The sequence below is a fragment of the Selaginella moellendorffii genome, unplaced genomic scaffold, assembly GCF_000143415.4.
Source record: "Selaginella moellendorffii unplaced genomic scaffold, v1.0 SELMOscaffold_43, whole genome shotgun sequence".
Classification (NCBI taxonomy): domain Eukaryota; kingdom Viridiplantae; phylum Streptophyta; class Lycopodiopsida; order Selaginellales; family Selaginellaceae; genus Selaginella; species Selaginella moellendorffii.
In genome coordinates, this window is record NW_003314304.1 from 1,348,627 (window position 1) to 1,367,696 (window position 19,070).

General features: G+C 42.2%; 3 protein-coding genes across 3 annotated transcripts; 1 reads left to right on the forward strand and 2 right to left on the reverse strand.

The window, feature by feature from the left end:
• Nucleotides 1-5,987: 5,987 nt before the first annotated feature.
• On the forward strand, nucleotides 5,988-9,309 carry LOC112349860 (putative pentatricopeptide repeat-containing protein At1g74580). The gene is made up of 2 exons (XM_024685017.1): nucleotides 5,988-8,939; nucleotides 9,020-9,309. Exons 1-2 carry the CDS (start codon nucleotides 6,015-6,017, stop codon nucleotides 9,032-9,034), a joined length of 2,940 nt encoding a protein of 979 aa, XP_024540785.1. The 5' UTR covers nucleotides 5,988-6,014; the 3' UTR covers nucleotides 9,035-9,309.
• LOC9646857 (carboxyl-terminal-processing peptidase 3, chloroplastic) lies at nucleotides 8,920-11,311 on the reverse strand. Its single transcript, XM_024685018.1, has 13 exons — nucleotides 11,180-11,311; nucleotides 10,819-11,121; nucleotides 10,686-10,767; nucleotides 10,505-10,635; nucleotides 10,371-10,457; nucleotides 10,243-10,321; nucleotides 10,092-10,183; nucleotides 10,003-10,041; nucleotides 9,838-9,957; nucleotides 9,699-9,785; nucleotides 9,484-9,633; nucleotides 9,305-9,412; nucleotides 8,920-9,220 (listed from the first exon to the last, which is right to left on the reverse strand). Exons 2-13 carry the CDS (start codon nucleotides 11,119-11,121, stop codon nucleotides 9,008-9,010), a joined length of 1,491 nt encoding a protein of 496 aa, XP_024540786.1. The 5' UTR covers nucleotides 11,180-11,311; the 3' UTR covers nucleotides 8,920-9,007.
• Nucleotides 11,312-11,388: 77 nt separating this feature from the next.
• On the reverse strand, nucleotides 11,389-13,895 carry LOC112349861. The gene is made up of 11 exons (XM_024685019.1): nucleotides 12,815-13,895; nucleotides 12,653-12,752; nucleotides 12,479-12,544; nucleotides 12,343-12,435; nucleotides 12,216-12,272; nucleotides 12,107-12,169; nucleotides 11,976-12,044; nucleotides 11,848-11,920; nucleotides 11,692-11,783; nucleotides 11,606-11,635; nucleotides 11,389-11,552 (listed from the first exon to the last, which is right to left on the reverse strand). Exons 1-11 carry the CDS (start codon nucleotides 13,258-13,260, stop codon nucleotides 11,514-11,516), a joined length of 1,128 nt encoding a protein of 375 aa, XP_024540787.1. The 5' UTR covers nucleotides 13,261-13,895; the 3' UTR covers nucleotides 11,389-11,513.
• Nucleotides 13,896-19,070: the final 5,175 nt, after the last annotated feature.

Consider the following 19,070-nt stretch of genomic DNA (forward strand, 5'->3'; position numbering starts at 1 on the left):
TCGGCCAAAGAATGTTAGTGTGACCAAGGAAGGTTACACCTATGTGCTAGGTGATGATATAAACACTAAAGAATCTAAGGCTAGAGTGAATATAAATGGTTAAGTGAAGTGTACCTACTGAACCTCATTTTAGCTATATGGTTAAGGCACCCTAATGGTAGAAGGTTGGGGAAGTACTCACGAAGTTTATATTGCACTACAATATTTCGAAATATCATCCAAAAGTTTTAGATTGCGGGAAAAGTACCCATGAGACTCACATAGGGCCATGGTGTTCCAAATCGTTATCCCAAAGTCCTAGACTGTGGAAAGGAAGAGGAGCAATTCTTTGGTGTAATGACCAAGGATACAGTCATGTGGTGAGGAAGTCCCAGAAGACCGTGGGACTTAGTGGTCGGGCATATGGGCCTTGATCCAGTGGCAATGTTAGCAAACTCGGTCATGGACAGAAAGGGACTTAGTGGGGACCAGAAAAGGGATATTGGGGAAGGTTATTCCCCATGTCTGCGGGCATCTTAAGGATGCTAAGAAGTGGATCTGGGATGATCACTAATGGATGGATGGTGCAGTCTTTGAAAGACAGGATGGTGATGCAAGTGGTGTTAGACCACCGGTGTGACCAAGGTGAAGGGGCATGGCCTTAGCATAACAAGCCAATATATCAGTGGTACCTTGGGGTGTCGATCATGAGATCGGACACATAGAGCATTTGGACCAAATGCAAAGGTTGAGTGGCATAGATGTCATTCTTGGGGTTAGCAAGCCCTAAGTCCTGAATTGGACTTATGGAGGTTGTGAATGGGACTCCTCCAAATGGTCAAAGGTGTGGTTAAACGACTAAAATAGAATGAAAAAATTAATTGCTTACAATTTGGTATCAAAGTTGTTCCTTAGTCCGACTTTTATTGGTGCTCAAGTATATCATCATGGGTGTTGGCATCGGAAGGTCCTAGAAGTGGGCCTATCCTTGAGGAGTAGCAGGTTGAAAAGACATGGCTCTCCACTACAGTTCATGTGTGAACTTGTAAGTAAGGTAGTGGATAGAAAAGGGCCAATAATGGAATGACTTTGGGGTCTTGGGAATAGTATAAGATTTTCCTCAAAGAGTTGAAAATGTAATCCAGATGAGCATTTGACTTAGCAAACTGGCTAATGTAGTTGTGGTAAACAACTATAGTTGGGATCACGGGAAAGATAGAGACTCCAAAATAATGAAAGAGTCATAAGATTATCCTCATATAGTTGAGGCTGGTGCTCATAAATTTGAGACTAGAATTAATGACCATGAGAGGTCAAATACGGATTAGGACACGAGTCCTTGAAATGGTAGCTGGGGCTACCTTAAATGTTGGAACAAACCCAAGGAATTAGGGGTGTACTTAGAGGATGAGTCGGTATTCTCATCATAAGGATAGATAGTTCTAAGGGGCAAAAGTAGCCCATAGGGAATGGAAAATAATCAAGTGTTAAAATAACACTTGCAAAGATGGTCTTTATAAACAGGACATGAATACACGAAGTTGTATTCTAGCGAATTGACACCTCAAAATAGGACTTTACGGGTCATTGAATTAGCGAAGTCCAAAAATGTTGGATGACTCAAGTAGAGTCAAGGAATGGTCATAAAGGATTGGTAAAAGCATTTGAATTGAGGTGTGTTGTACCTCACGAAGGATGGGGAAGATCATAAGATCCAAGTATGAGGACAGTGGGTATCTCATCGATGGCAGAATGTGCCATACTAAAGTCGGGGGAAAGGTGTTCCTAGAAAAAAGAAACTTTAGCACAAAGTTGTGTATGAACACTATGGTGCCGTGTTAATTGATAGTTGGTATGATAAACAACTGCTTTGGTCTTGGCAAAGACCTAGACATGAGTGGGAAGTGTTGTAAGGGTAGGCTTGTAAAGCTAATGGTGTGAAAACACTAAATGTGTCAAAGCATAAGGCCTTGAGGTCAAATTAGCGGGTTCATTAGAACCCCTTCCCAAAAGAATTCTGATGGAAATGGGAATTGCGTAGCCTAAGCTGGAAGGTCTGTGGTTGGAGTGTGGTAACCCAAATAATAATGAAGGTTTTGCTTAGTTGCTTCATAGTTGTCAAGTCCTACAACTCATTACTGGTGACCCCAAGTATCCTAAGACTCTTAACCGATTGTTGATTTTTGAGTTTGGGCCAGTATAGATAGACTGGCTTCGAAATAATTGGTTAAACTGGTAGAAGGTAACTACTTAAGACTTTTTATTAGGATAAAAAAGTTAGTTATACCTTTAAGGGGGATAAATTGCTTATGTTGCGATATAGTAAGTCAATGTCGAAAAGGGATTGAAGAACCACTCCTTAGGTTATCGAGTAAGTTCATCCCTATAAATACTTGCTAAAGCATGGTAGAAATTGCAAAGTTATCCTCCTAGTCTAGAGAAAAATAATTGAAAGAAATATATGAGGCAAAAAACAAGTAGTAAGGGGATAGAATCGAATCATGGAAATCGAAAGGCATAACCAAGGGTGGTTATACAAGTTGGGAATGGAAAATCAAGTGGGTGTTCGAGCATGTTGTTATTAACAACCGTGATGCCATGGAAAGTCTAAAGTATAAAATTGTCTATATTAGACCATATGGCAATTAGAAAGCTTGCGAAAGGAGAGGCTTTAGCAAGGTAAGGGATTAAGTCCCTTCAAAGTTCCCAAAGACAATTCTATATAGCTTAATACTTAAAAAGCCATGTGTAAATGGTTTATAGAACGCACAAAATCAAAGTGGCGCAACAGAAGCGTGGTCTTGAAGCTTATCATAAGGCAAGGCTATCAAGGTTGGGGAAGTAGTTCCCAAGTGTTCAAAGGGATGGCTTTGAACAAAAGTTGATGGTCAAGAACTTTCACACTTATGCATGAAACCATGTTACATTAATCGGATGACTTGCTAAACAAGATTGGCAAGTCAGGGAAACAAATCCCCTAGTTGAAGATGCTAACTTCAAAAGGGGTGGCTCATGAGGCCGAGCGTGAAGGAGTCCATACATGATTACAAACTTGTCAAGTAAGAGAACTTGGCAGTGCGGAGGAACTAAATTCCTAAATTGTGATCTATAGCGCACTTTAAGTATAAGTTGGTGCACCGGCGTAAGGAGTCATACTAAGCATCTTGAATAATACCATTTGTAGATGCATATACGGAAGTTGGGTTTAAGTCCTGACCCTCTAGTGCTTGGGTTCGAGTCTCAATTCACTAGGGCGTGGTGATGGTTTGGAATATAAGGACACTCATTTTTCGGTGGTCATGGACTCTTAATAAGGAGACTAGTTTGGGCACACCGCCAAGCAGGGGATGCCCTGGAGTCATGATGCATAGTTAGATTGTTTAATGTGAAAGTTCGGCATATCTAACTTGAACACTTTGGTGCAAGTGGCACTTAGAACATGGTGAATGAGATGGGGACACCCAGTCTCAGTTACTATGGACCCTTGGTCGGAAGGGCTGGCTCAAGCGCACCACTAAGTGTGGGGGATGCCCTTGGGGTTATGGTTAACAATTTAAAGGTCTGAAAGACCTAGTACCTATTAGCAAACTTATTAAGGTGTCAAGATAAGATCACTAGGCAATCTTGTGGCTAAATAAAGACAAGGTCCTTGTTTGGGTAAGGAATAAAGTTCCTAGTTTAAAATATTGATTTGAACTAATGATAATGGTGTGGCTTAGTCAACGTGACTAAGTGGGAAGAACACTTAAGGGAAATGAGTTATGTCAATGCGATAGCATAGTGAGTCTAAAGAAAGTAGTCTTTAGGAGAGACCCATGAAAGAGGCATAAAGTTGGGCTGTAGATGAAGCCCATAGCAAAAAATGCTAAAAAAACCTACTAGGGGTGAGCACCCTTTGGACTTGGTAAAGTGGAGCTTTTGCCATGGAACCGAAAGAATACCTCAAGGATGAAAGTAGTGATCCTATGTTGCTTGGTGCAACAATTAATGGATAGGAGCAAAAAACTAATGGCTAAGAAAAGAGCCATAGGAACCATGGAAAGAAATCCAAATGGCAAAGTTAGGCCAGGAACACCAATGTGTTAGAGGCTAATAGATTGTGGGAAAAGCAATGTGTTTCCAAAGATGGATTCTCAATTGCTCTAATTTGGTGAAAATGAAAGCTCCAAAGGAGGGAGCAGTAAGGTAGCCAAATGATAGAGTTATAGACAACCTAGCACGAATTATAGTAACTGGAACTTAGTGCGGTGGCATGAAATAGAAAAGAGGATGGTGGTGCCCTCAAGTAAAGAATTTCCTAGGATGGGGAACTGGAGTTGCACAAAATGTGCAATGCAAGGTGTTAGAGACACCTAGGAAATTGACTCCGAGAAGTCAAAAGTAAAAGTTCTAAAGTGCAAAGATTATATTAATGGGAATTGAGACTAATTGAGAATGAGTAGTGGGATTGAGATAAAAAAGGTGTCTCTAACAAGTTTAGCAAGAACTAAACTAATAAAAGGAGAGAACCACCACAAACGGTCGAATGAGTCTTTAAGTTAGAGAAGCTATGCTCCTTAGAGGATGGGCAAAGCATGGTGAGCCTTCAGTGTCAAACTATTGATGAATATTAGCTATATGCCAAGGATGGAAAGGGTAATACATGCTAATATTACTTTATAAAGTAGTTTGTCATTCATTGAGGACATCCAACTTCGTCTATGTGTGGTGGAGTTGTGAGACACAAATCCCTAAGCCCCAAAGTGGAGTCGAAAGGGTGCCACGTGGTAGTGGCCGAAGCGAAAGCCAAATGAATGTAACACGTCTCTAGAAAAGGGACACAAGAGGTCCAACACATGACACGTGGAAGTGTCCGAGATGGAGTCTGAGATGAACCTAAGATGGACTCGAGATGGAGTCCGAGATGGAGTCCGAGATGGAGTTCGAGATGGACTCGAGATGAAGTCTGAGATAGATTTGAGATGGAATCCAAAATGGAGGTCGGAGGTGTGGTTAAATGATTAAAGTAGAATGGAAAAATTAGTCGCTTACAATATGGTCATATGTGAAGTCCCAAATGTTAGTGGGACTTAGTGGATAGGTTTTTATGTTTTGACCCAATAAATGGTCAATGGAAAAAGTGAGCACTACTGTAAATGGAAAAAGATTTAATGAGAATAAAAAAAGAAGGGATATTGAAGGATAGTATTTCTTATGTTTTGGGGCATTGTAAGGATGTTAAAATGTGGTTATAGGACAACCACTTAGAAATGGATAACACTAATGAGATATTTAAAATAAATATAGCCTTAGCATTTGCATCAATGTTACCATTGAGTGTCCAAAGTATGACTAGATATATAAAGCACTTAGATCAAGTATGAAATTAATGTGGATATAAGAACACATTTGAGGGCTAATAAATACCCTAATTTGGGATGAGGATTTATAAAGGTTGTGAATGACTCTTTTAAGTGGTCAAAAGTGTAATTAAATAACTAAAGTAAAATAAGTCTATTTGCATTCATAGATCACATCATAAGGAGAGAACAATATTTATGAGTTTCTTGTGTGCTATTAGTATTTTACCTTTGATTTGGTACATAATTTCAATCATTCTTGCAAGGAATTACTCCAAGAACTAAAAGAACTTTTAAATGTATTTAGAGTGCAACAAAAGCCTCTTTAGAAACTCAAGTGCTCCCCTAGCTTCTGGTCTAGAGGAATGAATTATTTACGAGAATAAAACAGATTGAGAGCAAATTTAATAGTGAATTGTACTGCTATGGAAAAATTCATAATTTTTATAGATAATCTTAAAATAATTATAAAATATAAAATATTTATTAACTAAATATCAATCCGTTAAATAGTAGAATATGCTAAAACATCCACGCATATTCTAAGTATATCCTAGGTAGAGTATGATGTGAATGAAGATGCCCGTGTGCGGCAAGCATGAGAAAAAATTGCGGTTGTTCCCAGGGGCATGGCTCCCAAAAACTCTCAATCACTCACCTCTACATAAACGTGGCTTTGCTATAATATACTCCTAAATGCGATGCTTCTTGAGAACTAGAACCCTAGCGTTGGACGCGCGAGAGCAAGGTAAGGCCCGCGATGCCGAGCTCCTCTCCAAGCTCCGCGCGATCCTCGTCGGCTCTAGCGCTGCCGCTAGCGCCAGGCCGCCACCGAGCTCCAGCGCCAGCAATCCCGACAATGCGGGGCTCCTGGCGCGGCTCCGGCGGATTCTCAGCGGGGACAGGGAGGGCGAGAGCACGGAGACGACGAGCATCGGGCTTGTAGCGCATTCGCTGGCCAGGCAGGGCAAGATCGATGAGGCGATCAAGATGTGCTCGGAGATGGCCAGGAGGGGATGCGTTCCAGAGATTACGGTGCTCAGTGCCTTCCCGGCGGTGAGATTGGGAGCTGGAGCTTGCCTGGTGGATCTTCCGCGGGGCTGGAGCTCGCGGCAAGAGCTCTCTCCGCATTCCTCGGTGATCAAGGTACTTTGCAAGGCTGGGAAGTTCCAAGAGGCTCACAAGAGCGCTGTGGCGATGCTGAGACAGGGATTGGTGGTGGAGACTTTGGTGCTCAACACTCTGGTCTATGGACTCTACAAGGCCGGGTTGAGCGACCAGTGCTTCCTGATCCTCCTGGAGATGGCTTCCAGGGGCAGCTCCCTGGATGTTCTTGCCGGAGAAGAGGATGGTGGAAGCGTCGTCCATAGAATCTGTGGAGCTTTGGATGATTTGATCGAGCACAGCGTTTGCCCGGACGTTGTGTTCTACACCACTTTGGTGGATGGGCTTTGCGCGATTGGGAAGATCGAGGAGGCTTATTTCCTCTACAGAAACTCGGCAGCCAAGAACGAGTTTAGCGTCTCCACGTGCAATGCGCTCGTTCAAGGTCTCATCGAGCGTGGCCGGGGTGCCGAAGTTTTTCCGCTCGTCCTGAGCATGGTCAAGAACGGGTTTGCAGTGAAGAACAACGTTCTCGACTCGCTCATCGCGAAGTTTTGCGAGGCAGGGAAGGACGAGATGGTTCTTCCGGGGTTCTACTCAGCCGACGAGAGTTTGCTGGATCACAAGTCGATGCTTGCGGGGCTCTGTGGCCTGGGGAAAGTCGAGGAAGCGTCTCGGTTCCTGGGTGATATGGTCAGAAGGAGTGCTGTTGCGGACACCGACACTCTCAACTTCTTGGTGCTGGAGCTGTGCAAGGCAGTGCTCGAGAGGCCAGAGAACTACAATCTATTCGATACGATCGTGAGAACTACAACAAGTTCCAGCCTTTGCTCTTCTACCACGTACGAGATACTAGTGGATTTCCTCTACAAGGCGGACAGGATGGAAGACGTTCACAGACTGGTGAAGAAAATGCTCGACAAGAAGTTCGTGCCGGACAGCAACACGTACAACTCTCTCGTCGTCAAGCTCTGCGAGGAACACAGGGTCGACGACGCTTTGGTTCTACTCAAAAGGGCGACCTGCACCGTGAGCACCGCAGCTAGCAACTGTGTTCTTCAGGCGCTATGCAAAAATGGTGGCGGTGTTGATGTGGCTCTAAAGTTTGTGGAGTGGATGCGAACCAAAGACCAAGCTCCCGATTCCGCGTCCTGCAATGCTCTGATGGAAAGGCTGATCAAGGAGAAGAAGATGGAGCAGGCCTTCTCGTTGTACCACGGGACGATGGTTAAGCAGCGGTTCAAGCTGGACAAAGCCTCGTACGATGCGATTCTAGGTGGCCTCTGGGAGTCAGGGAAAGAAAACGAAGCTGTCAAGCTTTTCCAGCAGATGGTCCGGAACGGCATTGCACCAGACGCTGCAACAAGCAACATTCTCATCGCTGGCCTCTGCAAATCCCGGAAAGTTGACGCCGCTCTCAAGATTGCGAGCATCCTGCCGACGATGGGATGCGTCCCCGATCTTGGTGCTTACAAGACACTCCTGGCCGCCCTTTGCGAGCGAGGCGATCCAGAGCTGGTCAAGAACCTGGTGAAGGATATGAGTGACAATGGACGGCTTCTCGATCTCGACAGCTACAACACGGCTTTTCTCTGCTTCTCAAGATCCGGCCGGGACGCAGAGATACACAAACTATTTCTCCGGATGATGGAGAAGGGGTGTGAGCCAGCCGACGAAACTTACGAGCTAGTATTCGGCAGTCTTTGCACTGCAAACAACCTGGACGGTGCCTGGGAAGCATTACAGGCAGTCATCAAGGCGGGGTTCTTGCCTCTGAGGAAATGCGCATACAGGCCATATCTCCTTGGCTTGCTAAAAGCTGGGAGAGTGGAACAGGCAGTAGAGTTTTTCAAGGACAGCATTGGTGGCGACCCCGCAATTCTCCTCGACTGCTTTTTGGAAGCTGGATTGGTGGCCGGGGCTTGTGACTACTATGACGAGACGCTAGCGGACAGGGAAGGCTCAAGCCTGGCTCTTCTGGAGATTATACGCGAGCAAAGTGGTGACAGGATGGGCGTTGCATGCCAGTTCGTGAACGAGCTCAGTTTGAGGAGAAGAAGTATTAGCGTCGGGAGCGTAGTTTTGGAGCTGATCAAGTGGAAGAGGCTGGATTTAGCTGCTGGAATGGTGGAGGAAGGAGTGAAGCTGGGGTGTGCTAGCAGCTCTACAGTGAAGATAATGGCGGACAGGTTGCTGGAGGAGAATAAGGTGGACGAGCTATGCAAGCTCTTCGGCGTGGTTTTGGAGCAAGACGAGGATGGGCGGGAGATTGGGCTGGCGAGGAAATACATTCGCAGGCTGCTCACGAGAGGCGAGATTGACGTCGCGAACAGGATTTTCGAGATGGCCGTGAGTGGCGATGGCGGCAAGACGAGGAAGTCCGAGAAGAGGAAGAAGAAAACGTGCGACCTCTACGATTTGGTCATCACAGATTTTTGCAAGCTCGGGAGATTCGAGGAGGGAGCTCGAGTTTTGGAGCACTTGTACGAGAATGGAGTTCTGCCAAGAGCCAATAAGGTATGTTCAACAAATCGTTGAGAATTTACAAGTTTGACGTATAGTTTTCTTTTCTATCTCTTTTCTTTTCACTCGATCAGATGTTCCGCGACTAGTACGCATGCATCGCGCTCCAGGAATTTTTCTGGCCCCGCGGCCTCGCTCATGTCGTCTGGAGATATGAGTGGAGAGCACTCCACGTCGGGAGCGATTCCAACTTGGTCGATTTGGTGGAGAGATGGTGACAAGTACTTTGCGACGGTCACGAACAAAGCCGAGCCATCCCAGAGTTGAGAAACGCTCTGGATACACAAAAAATAAATTCCAGGAGCGCTCTCAGTGTCACTTCATAACAAAGAAATAGAAGAAGAAAGAGATGGACTTACTTGTATCTTGCCTTTGCCAAACGTTTTGTGTCCCACAAGTATGGCTCTTCCATTGTCGTGAAGAGCCCCGGCTAATATCTCGCTAGCACTAGCGCTGCCTTCGTTTACCTGTGAGGCGAATCGACACAAGTAAGCAAACCAAAGACCAAAGATAAAAAAAAAAACAGTAGTCGACTTACAAGTACCACAAGAGGATCGTGTGTAAGAGCGTGGCCTCTAGCCACATTGATGGGAAGAGTGACCCCACGTCGATCGACAGTGTTCACTAGAGTTTCGTTGCCATCCAGCCACATCTCCGCAACATCTAGTCCAGCTCTCACCAATCCTCCCTGTAAAGAACGCTGGGACAAGTCAGAAAGGAAAAGCTCCATTTCAATGGAGGAGAAAACTCTACCGGATTGTTGCGGAGATCAAGTATGTAGGAATCCACGTTGCTTTCTTCCAGTTTGAAGATGGCCTTCTGCATATCTGCGGCTGCGTTCTGGAGACAATTCAGCCAGGTTAGTAGACTTGAATTCTGGAAAGGAAGGAACCTGTGAGAATTGTGCCAGGCGTATGTATCCAGTGCTTGTTTTCCGGCCAGACGAGTTTGTGTGTGGCAGCACTGCAGTATAAACTGGAGACATGGATATGGTTTCGCGTTTCAGCTTGAGCTGCACGACAAAATCAGCAAGAGTTCGTTCACATTAGTGGCTTACCTCTTTCAGCTCTGGCGCGGAAGACGTGTCTGGAGAAAGCTGCAACAAATGAAACCAGTAAAGCCGGAAAGAGGATAAACACGTCCTACCGTTCGTCGGAGTTTCACACCGACGATAGTTCCAGCCTTTCCACGGAGTTTTATAGCGGCGTCTTCACCATTCATTCCAACAAGAGCCACATCTGTAAAAGCATCAAAGTTGAGTATTATTTCCGCGGAGGCGAAGGAAAAGAGGAATGACCATCTATCTGAACGAGCTCGTCTCCAGGACGTACGCCTGCTCGTTCTGCTGGGCCACCTTCAATTGTGGCAAGCACAACCTGAAGTTTGGAACGATAAGCTTGAATAAGAAATAGTGTACAGGATTACCAGCTTGCCAGACTCTTGCTCAGTCGCAATCAACAAACCAACACCATCAACAGCACCATCGTTGCTTATACGGAAGTTTTCATACTCCTGGAGACGACACAAATCAAACTGGACATCTCCTCAGCGATGGTTACCTTTGGCGTGACTATACGAGTGTAAGGGTCGCCAAGAGTTGCAAGCATGTCACGGACTTGCTCGTATGCAGTTTCAGACGAATCCAAAGTCGAGAGTTTCAGAATCGTGTCCTTTAGTTGCGATGTCCAATCTGCGAGGAAAGGCCACTTCAATAAAAGTTTTTTGTATGAAGATGTTTACCTTGCTTATTGAACGTCGGGTCGACATATGTATCTCGAATGATGCTCCACGCTTGGAGAAGTGTTCGCTGAACTGTAAGCACCTGCGAAACGGAGTGTGATTCTCACAGAACTGGAGAATTCCCGGCCTTTACCTCGTTAAAACTTGATCCGGGAAAGGTCAAAACTTCGTCAGCAAGTACCGGACAAGGGGACTGCGTCAAAACCAGTGAAGCCGCTGCAACAGCCAAGCTTTTCTTGAAGAACGAGAGAACACCCTTCATGTCCAGCTTCACGGACTCATTTTTCTGCCTGCTCGATTGTTCCATTGGACTGCGCATTCGGCAGGTATACAGAGTTTTTGCTTGTACCCGAAGCGTCTTGACATTTGCCACTTGTTTCCTGATGCAGAGTTCGTTTGCAGAGGCAAATGCGGAGCGTCTACAAAGAGCATCCATCTGAAAAGGAGAAACGTGAGAATTGGATGCAAAAGGAAGAGAGGAAAGATTCACTCACTTGAGAGCCTGTGATTGGAACTCCAACTGTCGAGAAGGAAGAATTATACGTTGGAGCTCCAGATCACGCAAAAGGGCCACAGCCCAACTCCGAGGCGAGCCCTCCAAGGGGCTCCTCTATCCTTGGAGCAAGCAATCCCTATTGCGTGTTCTCGCACGTCTAGTCACTGCAAGAACAAAGTTGAAACGATACACGTGGCACGATTGTAATGGCCAACACCAAATATTCCACAACCAATTGAGTGGCTGGGAATGATAGAAGTGCATATAAACAAGGAAGCAATACATACACTGTGTACACGGAACGGAGTAGAATCTGAATCTCACCCCCGTTTCTATTTGTCTTCTTTCTTCGCTTGCTTCTCCTTGATTTTCTGGAAATTCGCTGCCAGCTTAGTGCATAAACACGGCAATTTTCTGTGCTTACCTTTTTCAAAACTTTGATATACTTGCTAATCTGAAAGATGGACAAGTTAGCTGTGTCGAAGAAAAAAGGAAAGAATCGCTAGAAACCTGTACAAGGCCGGGATGCATCGCATAAGCTTTCTCGAGCCAGCAGAGAGCTGATTCTGGATCTTGAATCGCCACATAACATAGGCCTAGTCCTAGTAGTACAAAAACGAAGGTAGAAAATCATAAAATAAGTGAGATGTGTGCATATAAACTCACCACTGAGTGCCGCGAAATGGTAAGGATTCAGCTTCAAAGTTCTCTGGCAATCCTCTATAGATTTGTGATAATCCTGCACAACGCAAGTCAGTAAGAACGTTGCTAGAAATATTTTTTTGGAGACTGACTTGGAGCAAGTAATGTACTGTGGCTCTCTTGTTATAGCCTTCTGCAAACGATGGTGCCATGTTGATCACCTAAAAACCACAGCATAACTAAGAAACGACCATCGATAAGCTAGCTTTATGATCTCCATTACCTCGGTGAAAATCTCCCGAGCCGCGGCCAAGCCATCCTTGCCGACCATTTTGGAGACGCCTTCCTGGGCATTGAGTAAGAAAAATGCGTTTCTTTCCTTCGAAAGGTACCTGAATGCGCTTATCAACGTCGTCTCTACCTGATCTCATAAATATTCTCCACATTGCCTACATTGCAAACAAGAAAGAATGATAGAAACTTGGAATCCAATACATGCAGAAAAAACCACCGCCAAACCTTCTCAGTTTCCAAAACGATGTTGTGATTCTCGTCTCTCAGACAAGCACTTAGCGTAGGAAATATCCTCTTGTCTCCAAAATCCCCAAGAGCCTGCAAGGAAAATCAGGAAAAAAACTAAAAACTCTATACACACCTCGATCGCTTGTATCCTTTCACTGACATCTCCATCATCTAACAGCTTCGTGTTCTTCAAAAGAACCTGGTAGAAAACCAAAAGCATTCAAAAGAACTTAGAACTCACTCTCAAAAATTCTGGCAACCAAAGAAAAAATCCAGACCATGCAAACTCGAGATAGTTCTTCCATACCCGCTCGGTCGCAGTGAGCTCGGCTTTGAGTCCTCCAAGAATATCCCGCAGCTTGACAGCTTCTCCATAATTCTCATCGCTCACGGCAACTCGGAGCAATCTAGAAGAATGCCGTCACTAAGAGAAAATCCCCATAGCAATCGCAAGAGAAAGTTCTCACACCTTTCCAAGAGTTGGACCCTCTCCCAGGTAGTGTAATCCTCGTCCTCTTGAGCTGGAGCGCTGCTTTGCTGCGGCATTCCTTTGCGGAGAGTGGAAATCTGGATCGAGGACGAAGGAGGCGACGAGACAAGCGATAATCTCCTCCAATTCCCAGCAGACAGCCACGAATTCCTGCTCGGATAGCTGCTCGACGACGCCCTAACCGAGACGAATCCCAGGACGATCTTCCCTGTGCCGTGGGGGAATGCGATTGCGGCATGATCGTGGAAGAGCCGCTGCCGCGGCTGCGCGATCGAATCGGCCATAGCGAATGAAATGAATGAAACATAAACCCTAATTCTTGATAGGGCTTTTGGCGAGAATTTGATGGCAGCTAGCCGCTGCGTCGCGCGATCCTTGCTCGCGCGGCTTCGCTCCTCCCGAGCGATCCGCAGCACCACCGGCATTCTTCTCCATGATCCAAGGCCGCAGCAGACGAGGCGGACATTGCTGGAATGCGGCGTTCCTGATCGATCGTGGCATCTCTTCGCGAGGCATCAGCATTCCTCGGCGGCGATCGAAGGAGGTGAGAATGCAGCACTAGAATCGGCAGTAGAAACGAAGGAAGAGGATCCATTCACGAGGGATTTTGGCTTCTCCAAGGTTTTCGCCAAGAAGAACTTACCCGAGCTCCTCAAGCCAGAAGGCCAGGCCAAGATGGCTCCCTTGTTCGCGAGGCTTCGATCGTTCGGAGTCGATGACACGAGATTGAAAGCGCTGGCCAAGGATCACACAACTCTTCTTCGTAAGTACCGCGGCGATCCATCGTCTCTAGAGGAGAACGTCCGGTTTCTCTCTCGCCACGGGCTCAACGACACGCAAATGGCCGACGCTGTGAAGAAGCATCCAGCGCTCCTCCTCCTCGACGTGGCCAGCGATCTAGAACCCAGAGGGAAGTTTCTCATGGAGCAAGGACTCTCTCCATCGGCTATAGCGGCCATTCTCTCGAGCTGTCCAGCGATCATGACGACCAACACCAAAGATCTCATCGCTCGCATTGCCTACCTCTCGCGAGCTGGGATCAGCCGGAAGTTCTTGAGCTCCTGCGTGGTGAAACATCCAGCGCTGCTAAGTCACGACGTGGATCAAAAGCTTCGTCCGGTGCTCAAAGTTCTCAGCGATAGGCTGGCGCCGCAGGTGGTGAGGAACTTGGTGGCCATCGTTCCAGCGGTGTTTGCTCGCAAGCCAGAGATGGTGGACGATCTTATCAGCGCTTTCAAGTATATAGGCTTCCAGGGAGAGGTGGATACGTGGTTGCAATCCATGTCGTGGGGAGTTCGCTTTGGCCCCGAGGCCGTGAGAGACAAGATCGACTTTCTGATGAGCATGGACATCCACTACCGGCACGTCGCGGTGATGCTCAAGGCCGAGCCACACATCCTCCAGGTTGACAACGCTGTGCTCAAGGAGAAGCTCGACTTTCTCTTCAAGGGGATGAAGCTGGACGTGGAGGAGCTGCTCAAGTGCCCGGCCTACCTGAGCAAGAAGAGCATGGACAGAGTGAAGATCCGGTGGAAGGTGCTGTCCTTGCTCAAGTCCAGAGGGATCATCCAAAGGATCCATCTCAAGGACATGGTTACTTTACCCAGGAAATGGTTCGTGGAGACCTTCGTGTTCAAGTATCCCGATTGCGGAAGGGTCTACTATGGCGAACGATCGGCGTTGAAGCAAGCTCGTGCGGAAGCTAGAGGGGAGAGATCAACGTCATACTACTAGTCACAGGTATTTCCATCTATTGTTTGGAGCTAGCTCAGTTTTTTAGTTTTACAGGTGCTCTTTACAAGCACTAGCAACGCAAGACAGGCTCACATCTGACTTGTAAGTGAATTGTGAGCTCTATAATTCAAGTTTTCAACTTTGCTCACAGGTCTCCTTGCGAGTTGAGAGCTCTTCGTATCTCGTAAGATGATGCTGTGTTCTTGTCCTGTTTGGAATCAGAATCGAAGTTAGCTGTGTGCTTCTTTTCATTGTCATGGCAAACTTATACTTATTGGGATCTCTGTTTACCACATCTTCTTCAGTGGATTGAACTCGTTTTCAGGCCATGGATCGTCCGAAAACCTTGGATCCACAGCTGGCTTCTAAGAGGCGTACATCAAAACAAGAAAGCAAATTCACCAGGTAGCGTCACACATCAAGAGTTTCCTCTTCCTCTCAACACCGCTGTTTGCTGTTTGTGCACTTGCTCTAGCTCCAGGGAGTACGATATCTATGTGCTTAGCAGCAGCTTCGGTTTCTCCACACAAGTCTTACCAAGTCTTGTGATAAACCAATGCAATATGGATTGAGTTACAAGCTGTTACCAGCTGTTTTGAACATAAGTGACAAAAACAACTTGTTTGTATGTACATTGTGCTTTCCACTGCTGAATTCTATAAATTAGAAGGAAAAGAAATAATGAAAGTAGCATTCTCTGAAGTGTTTTGTGATGAACTCAAGTGTCACAATGCTATGCATTTCTCTTGTGGTCTTGTCTGCTGGATTAGTATCTTATGCTCGGACAGAAGGTACATATAAATAGATTTTATTGTTATGAATGGCTAATTTGCTTTGCTCAGATTTATCAGATCTTAGAGACGCCTCTAAACTCTTTTGTGATCGTTGCCAACAAACAAACAACGAAGTGTATTGTGCATTCTGTAATGCAATCAAAAGTGATTCAACTCCAAGCAAAACTTTGGATGAAGATGAGTCTGTGCCTTATGTGACAAGTGGTGTTGCCATGGATACCTATGTGACCTCACCACTTGAAAAAGATTCACAGTAAGGAGTTCCTTTTGCAAGACTAATAACATATATTCTGTACAAACTATGCAGGTCAATTTCTGCTGAGAAAGAAAGCAAAAGCTACTTCTGTAAGAGTTTTTGTGGCAGTGGCACCATCTTCTCAAGTAAACTGTGTAAGGCTTGCCCTGCTTCAGCTCCATCACCAGCACCATCTTCCAAACATCACTAAGAAATCTGTACTGTTGGACTAAATATTTTAATAACAAAAAGAATTTACTCCTTTCTGGTTCATTATCCTGCAGCAAATCTCAATAGTATCTAAGGCACGAAGTGATGGAGGAGCACTTGCACCACCATGCTTGCTCCTGGAAATGTCATCTTCGCTTAATCCTCATGTATTGATTATAGAAAACATTGGCAATATTTATCAATTCATTACAAAGATTCAAACAGCATTCTTGAACTCCTTAAATGCATCTATGCCCAGAGTTTGTATTTACTAAGAAGGGCATTTAGGCAAAGTTGAGTTGAACTCACAAGTTGACTTTAAATTAGCATAAGTCAACTTTAAGTCAATGCAATCAATCAAAGGTTTTGATCAAGGAAATCTAAGTTGGAAAAATGAAAGTTCTAACAAACTTTAAAATATTGAAATATGTAACTACCTGAGTCAAAAGTTATATTAGATTAAATCATTTAAAAAAGATTAAGTTCATGAGAACTTATCTTTTCTACTATGAACCACTTTTACAATTATCACATTTTAATTTTCTTGCAATTCATTGAAAAAGACCAAAATATGAATCATGAAACATTTTAATGGCTAGAAATATTAGTGTATGCTACTAAAAGCAATATATATTTACATATTATTCTTTTAGTCAAAACATTTTTATTTTTTTGGGTTCTTGAGAAGATGGGAAATAAGGAAAATAAAATATTTATGAGTACGTGTTGTAGTACAAAGGAATATAAAAATGTTATTTTTTTTCATTACCACATCCTCCATATTACACTCTTCATTTTTATTACCAAATCCAAAATATAAAAACTACTGTCACCATTGATAAAAATACTCTTATTATTTCAAAAGCAACACCCTAGGGTAATAGAAATGAAAAAATGAGTAGTACAACAAAAAACATTAACAAATCTACTCTATAGAACTTTTCTATGGTATTTATAATTTATATGTTAATTATATAAAAACATTTACTTACATATATTTGTTCAAAAAGGTCCACAATTACAAATAACTCTTTGTTAAAGATAAATTATTAAATTTGGATAATCAATTCTAAAACTTTTAACTGATAGGTAAACTTTTATTTATATGCCCTTTCCCTCTATATTCAAATCTTAATGGATTATTTTTGAGTAATTATTTTTATTTTATTTTAATTTACCACACTTTCTTGCAAATTTATGCCATTATGAATGGAAGTTAAGGATCATAACTCCCTTGAAAGTTTTTCTTTTTTGACACTTTAGCCCAATTAAACCAACTAAACATCTAAATATCAATATCAACATGTGGTGTGATTCTCTAAGTTAACCAATAAAGTTGCATTTGAAATCCCTTTGATATTAAATATAACCTCTTAAATTTAAACTTCACATAAGGTAACCCAACTCAGTATTATTTAAAATAAAAAATATTTAATCCAAAATATTTAAATACTTTTAACCTAATACTATTCAAATTTAATAAAATTTAACCCTAAGTACTTCAAAACCATTAACTAATATAAAAAGGGGTGCAATTTTTTTCATATGCCTTTCCCCTCTATATATTTGAGTTATTCTCTTTCGTTGTTTATATTAAAGAAGTTATAATTAATCTTTATAGTTTTGTATTTCCAAGCATGCAAAACAAGTGAGTAAAAGTCAGTATTTCATCCCTCATAAGATAAAATAATATCTAAAGTAAAATCTAAAACATCTTCCTTTATGAAATATGCTTTTATGTTGTTTGGATGGATAAAAAAAATTTAAGAGTTTAAAAGAAATCCAGGTAGTAAAAGATAACACAAAAAATGTATCTTTTATGGTGATAGTGATTTTAGAAAAACTTAAATAAAAAATCAATAAAAGTTAGTAAAGCAAAGGAAACATTTCATAAACAAAAGTTGGGTATTACCAATTAAAAATAGTGAGAATTTTAGTATAATCCATGATTATGCCATATAAAAAAATAATATAGCCTCAAAATTACACCAAATCTTGACTAAAAAAAATTTCTTTAACTTTATAACAAAACTGTACTATGAAATTGGCATTGGAAAACAAGGAGAACAAAAAAATCAAGAAAATCATAAAAGATATTATTTACCATATATTAACACAAATAAGGGTATTAATAAAACTAAAATTTATAATTATATACTTAAAGTGGCCATGAGTGCAAAAAATTATTATCCACTCCATCACCCTTCAAAATATAAATAAATTTATAAGTGTCCGTAAATTAATTCTAATGAAAAATCAAACTTTAAAAAGACGCTTCAACATTTTAGTGATTAGTAGAATTGGGTATCTATAGTTTTATTCAAGTCACAGTAGTCAACCACCGAATAAAGAGACCCAGAATTTTTCAACATAAAGAAAATAGATACATTAATTAATAATTAATAGGCATTTAGAAAGATTCCCCTTTATATGTTTACGTAATGTTTTTTTGTTAGTCAAAGATTATATATGGGACCAAATGATAGTGATTTCTCTATCACAAGATTTGTAAAACAATTATAAAATTGACGCAATAGTAAGATGTAAAATATTTAACAAATCAATATACTTGGAGGAAGGAGTGGATTTAATCCTAATAAATGGAGTTAGTACTAAAAAAATAACAATTGCAAAAATGAAAAAAAAATCTTAAATTGCATCATCTCAAAACTCATAGAAATATTTAAATTAGAAAAGTTAAAAAAAAACACTTGGATAAGGGAAGAATGTCCAATTAACATCACACCACTTCCAATTTAATATTTAATTTATTAATTAAAACTAAAGAATCAAGATTTTAAAGATGAAAATAACATTGAAAAAAATATTTTAACGAGTCCAAATACTCGTTACTCGGAAATACATTTTTCGACAACATCGGAAAATGCTAAGTCAAGTGAGCAGTTATCCACTACTTTAATACAAATTAAATATTGTGCTGGTTAAAGGAAAATACCATAAAAAATTTAGCTCCATTGTCACATAAAACTCTAAAAAAAACATAAAATTCATGGACTAAATATGAGTAGTAATATGAAAAATTTAGAAAGTACTATTGAAACTCAAAAATACCTTAACTTAAATATCTTTAAAAATTTAATCAATTAAAAAAATGGGTGCATTTTTATTTATGGGGAATTTCCTTTTATATTTTAACTTTAATGGATCATCTCTAAAGTTGTTCCTTTGGTTGTTTAAATTTCTTAAAACTTTATTATTAATAGATTGCTTATATAATTTTTAGAGTATCAAAATTTGATAT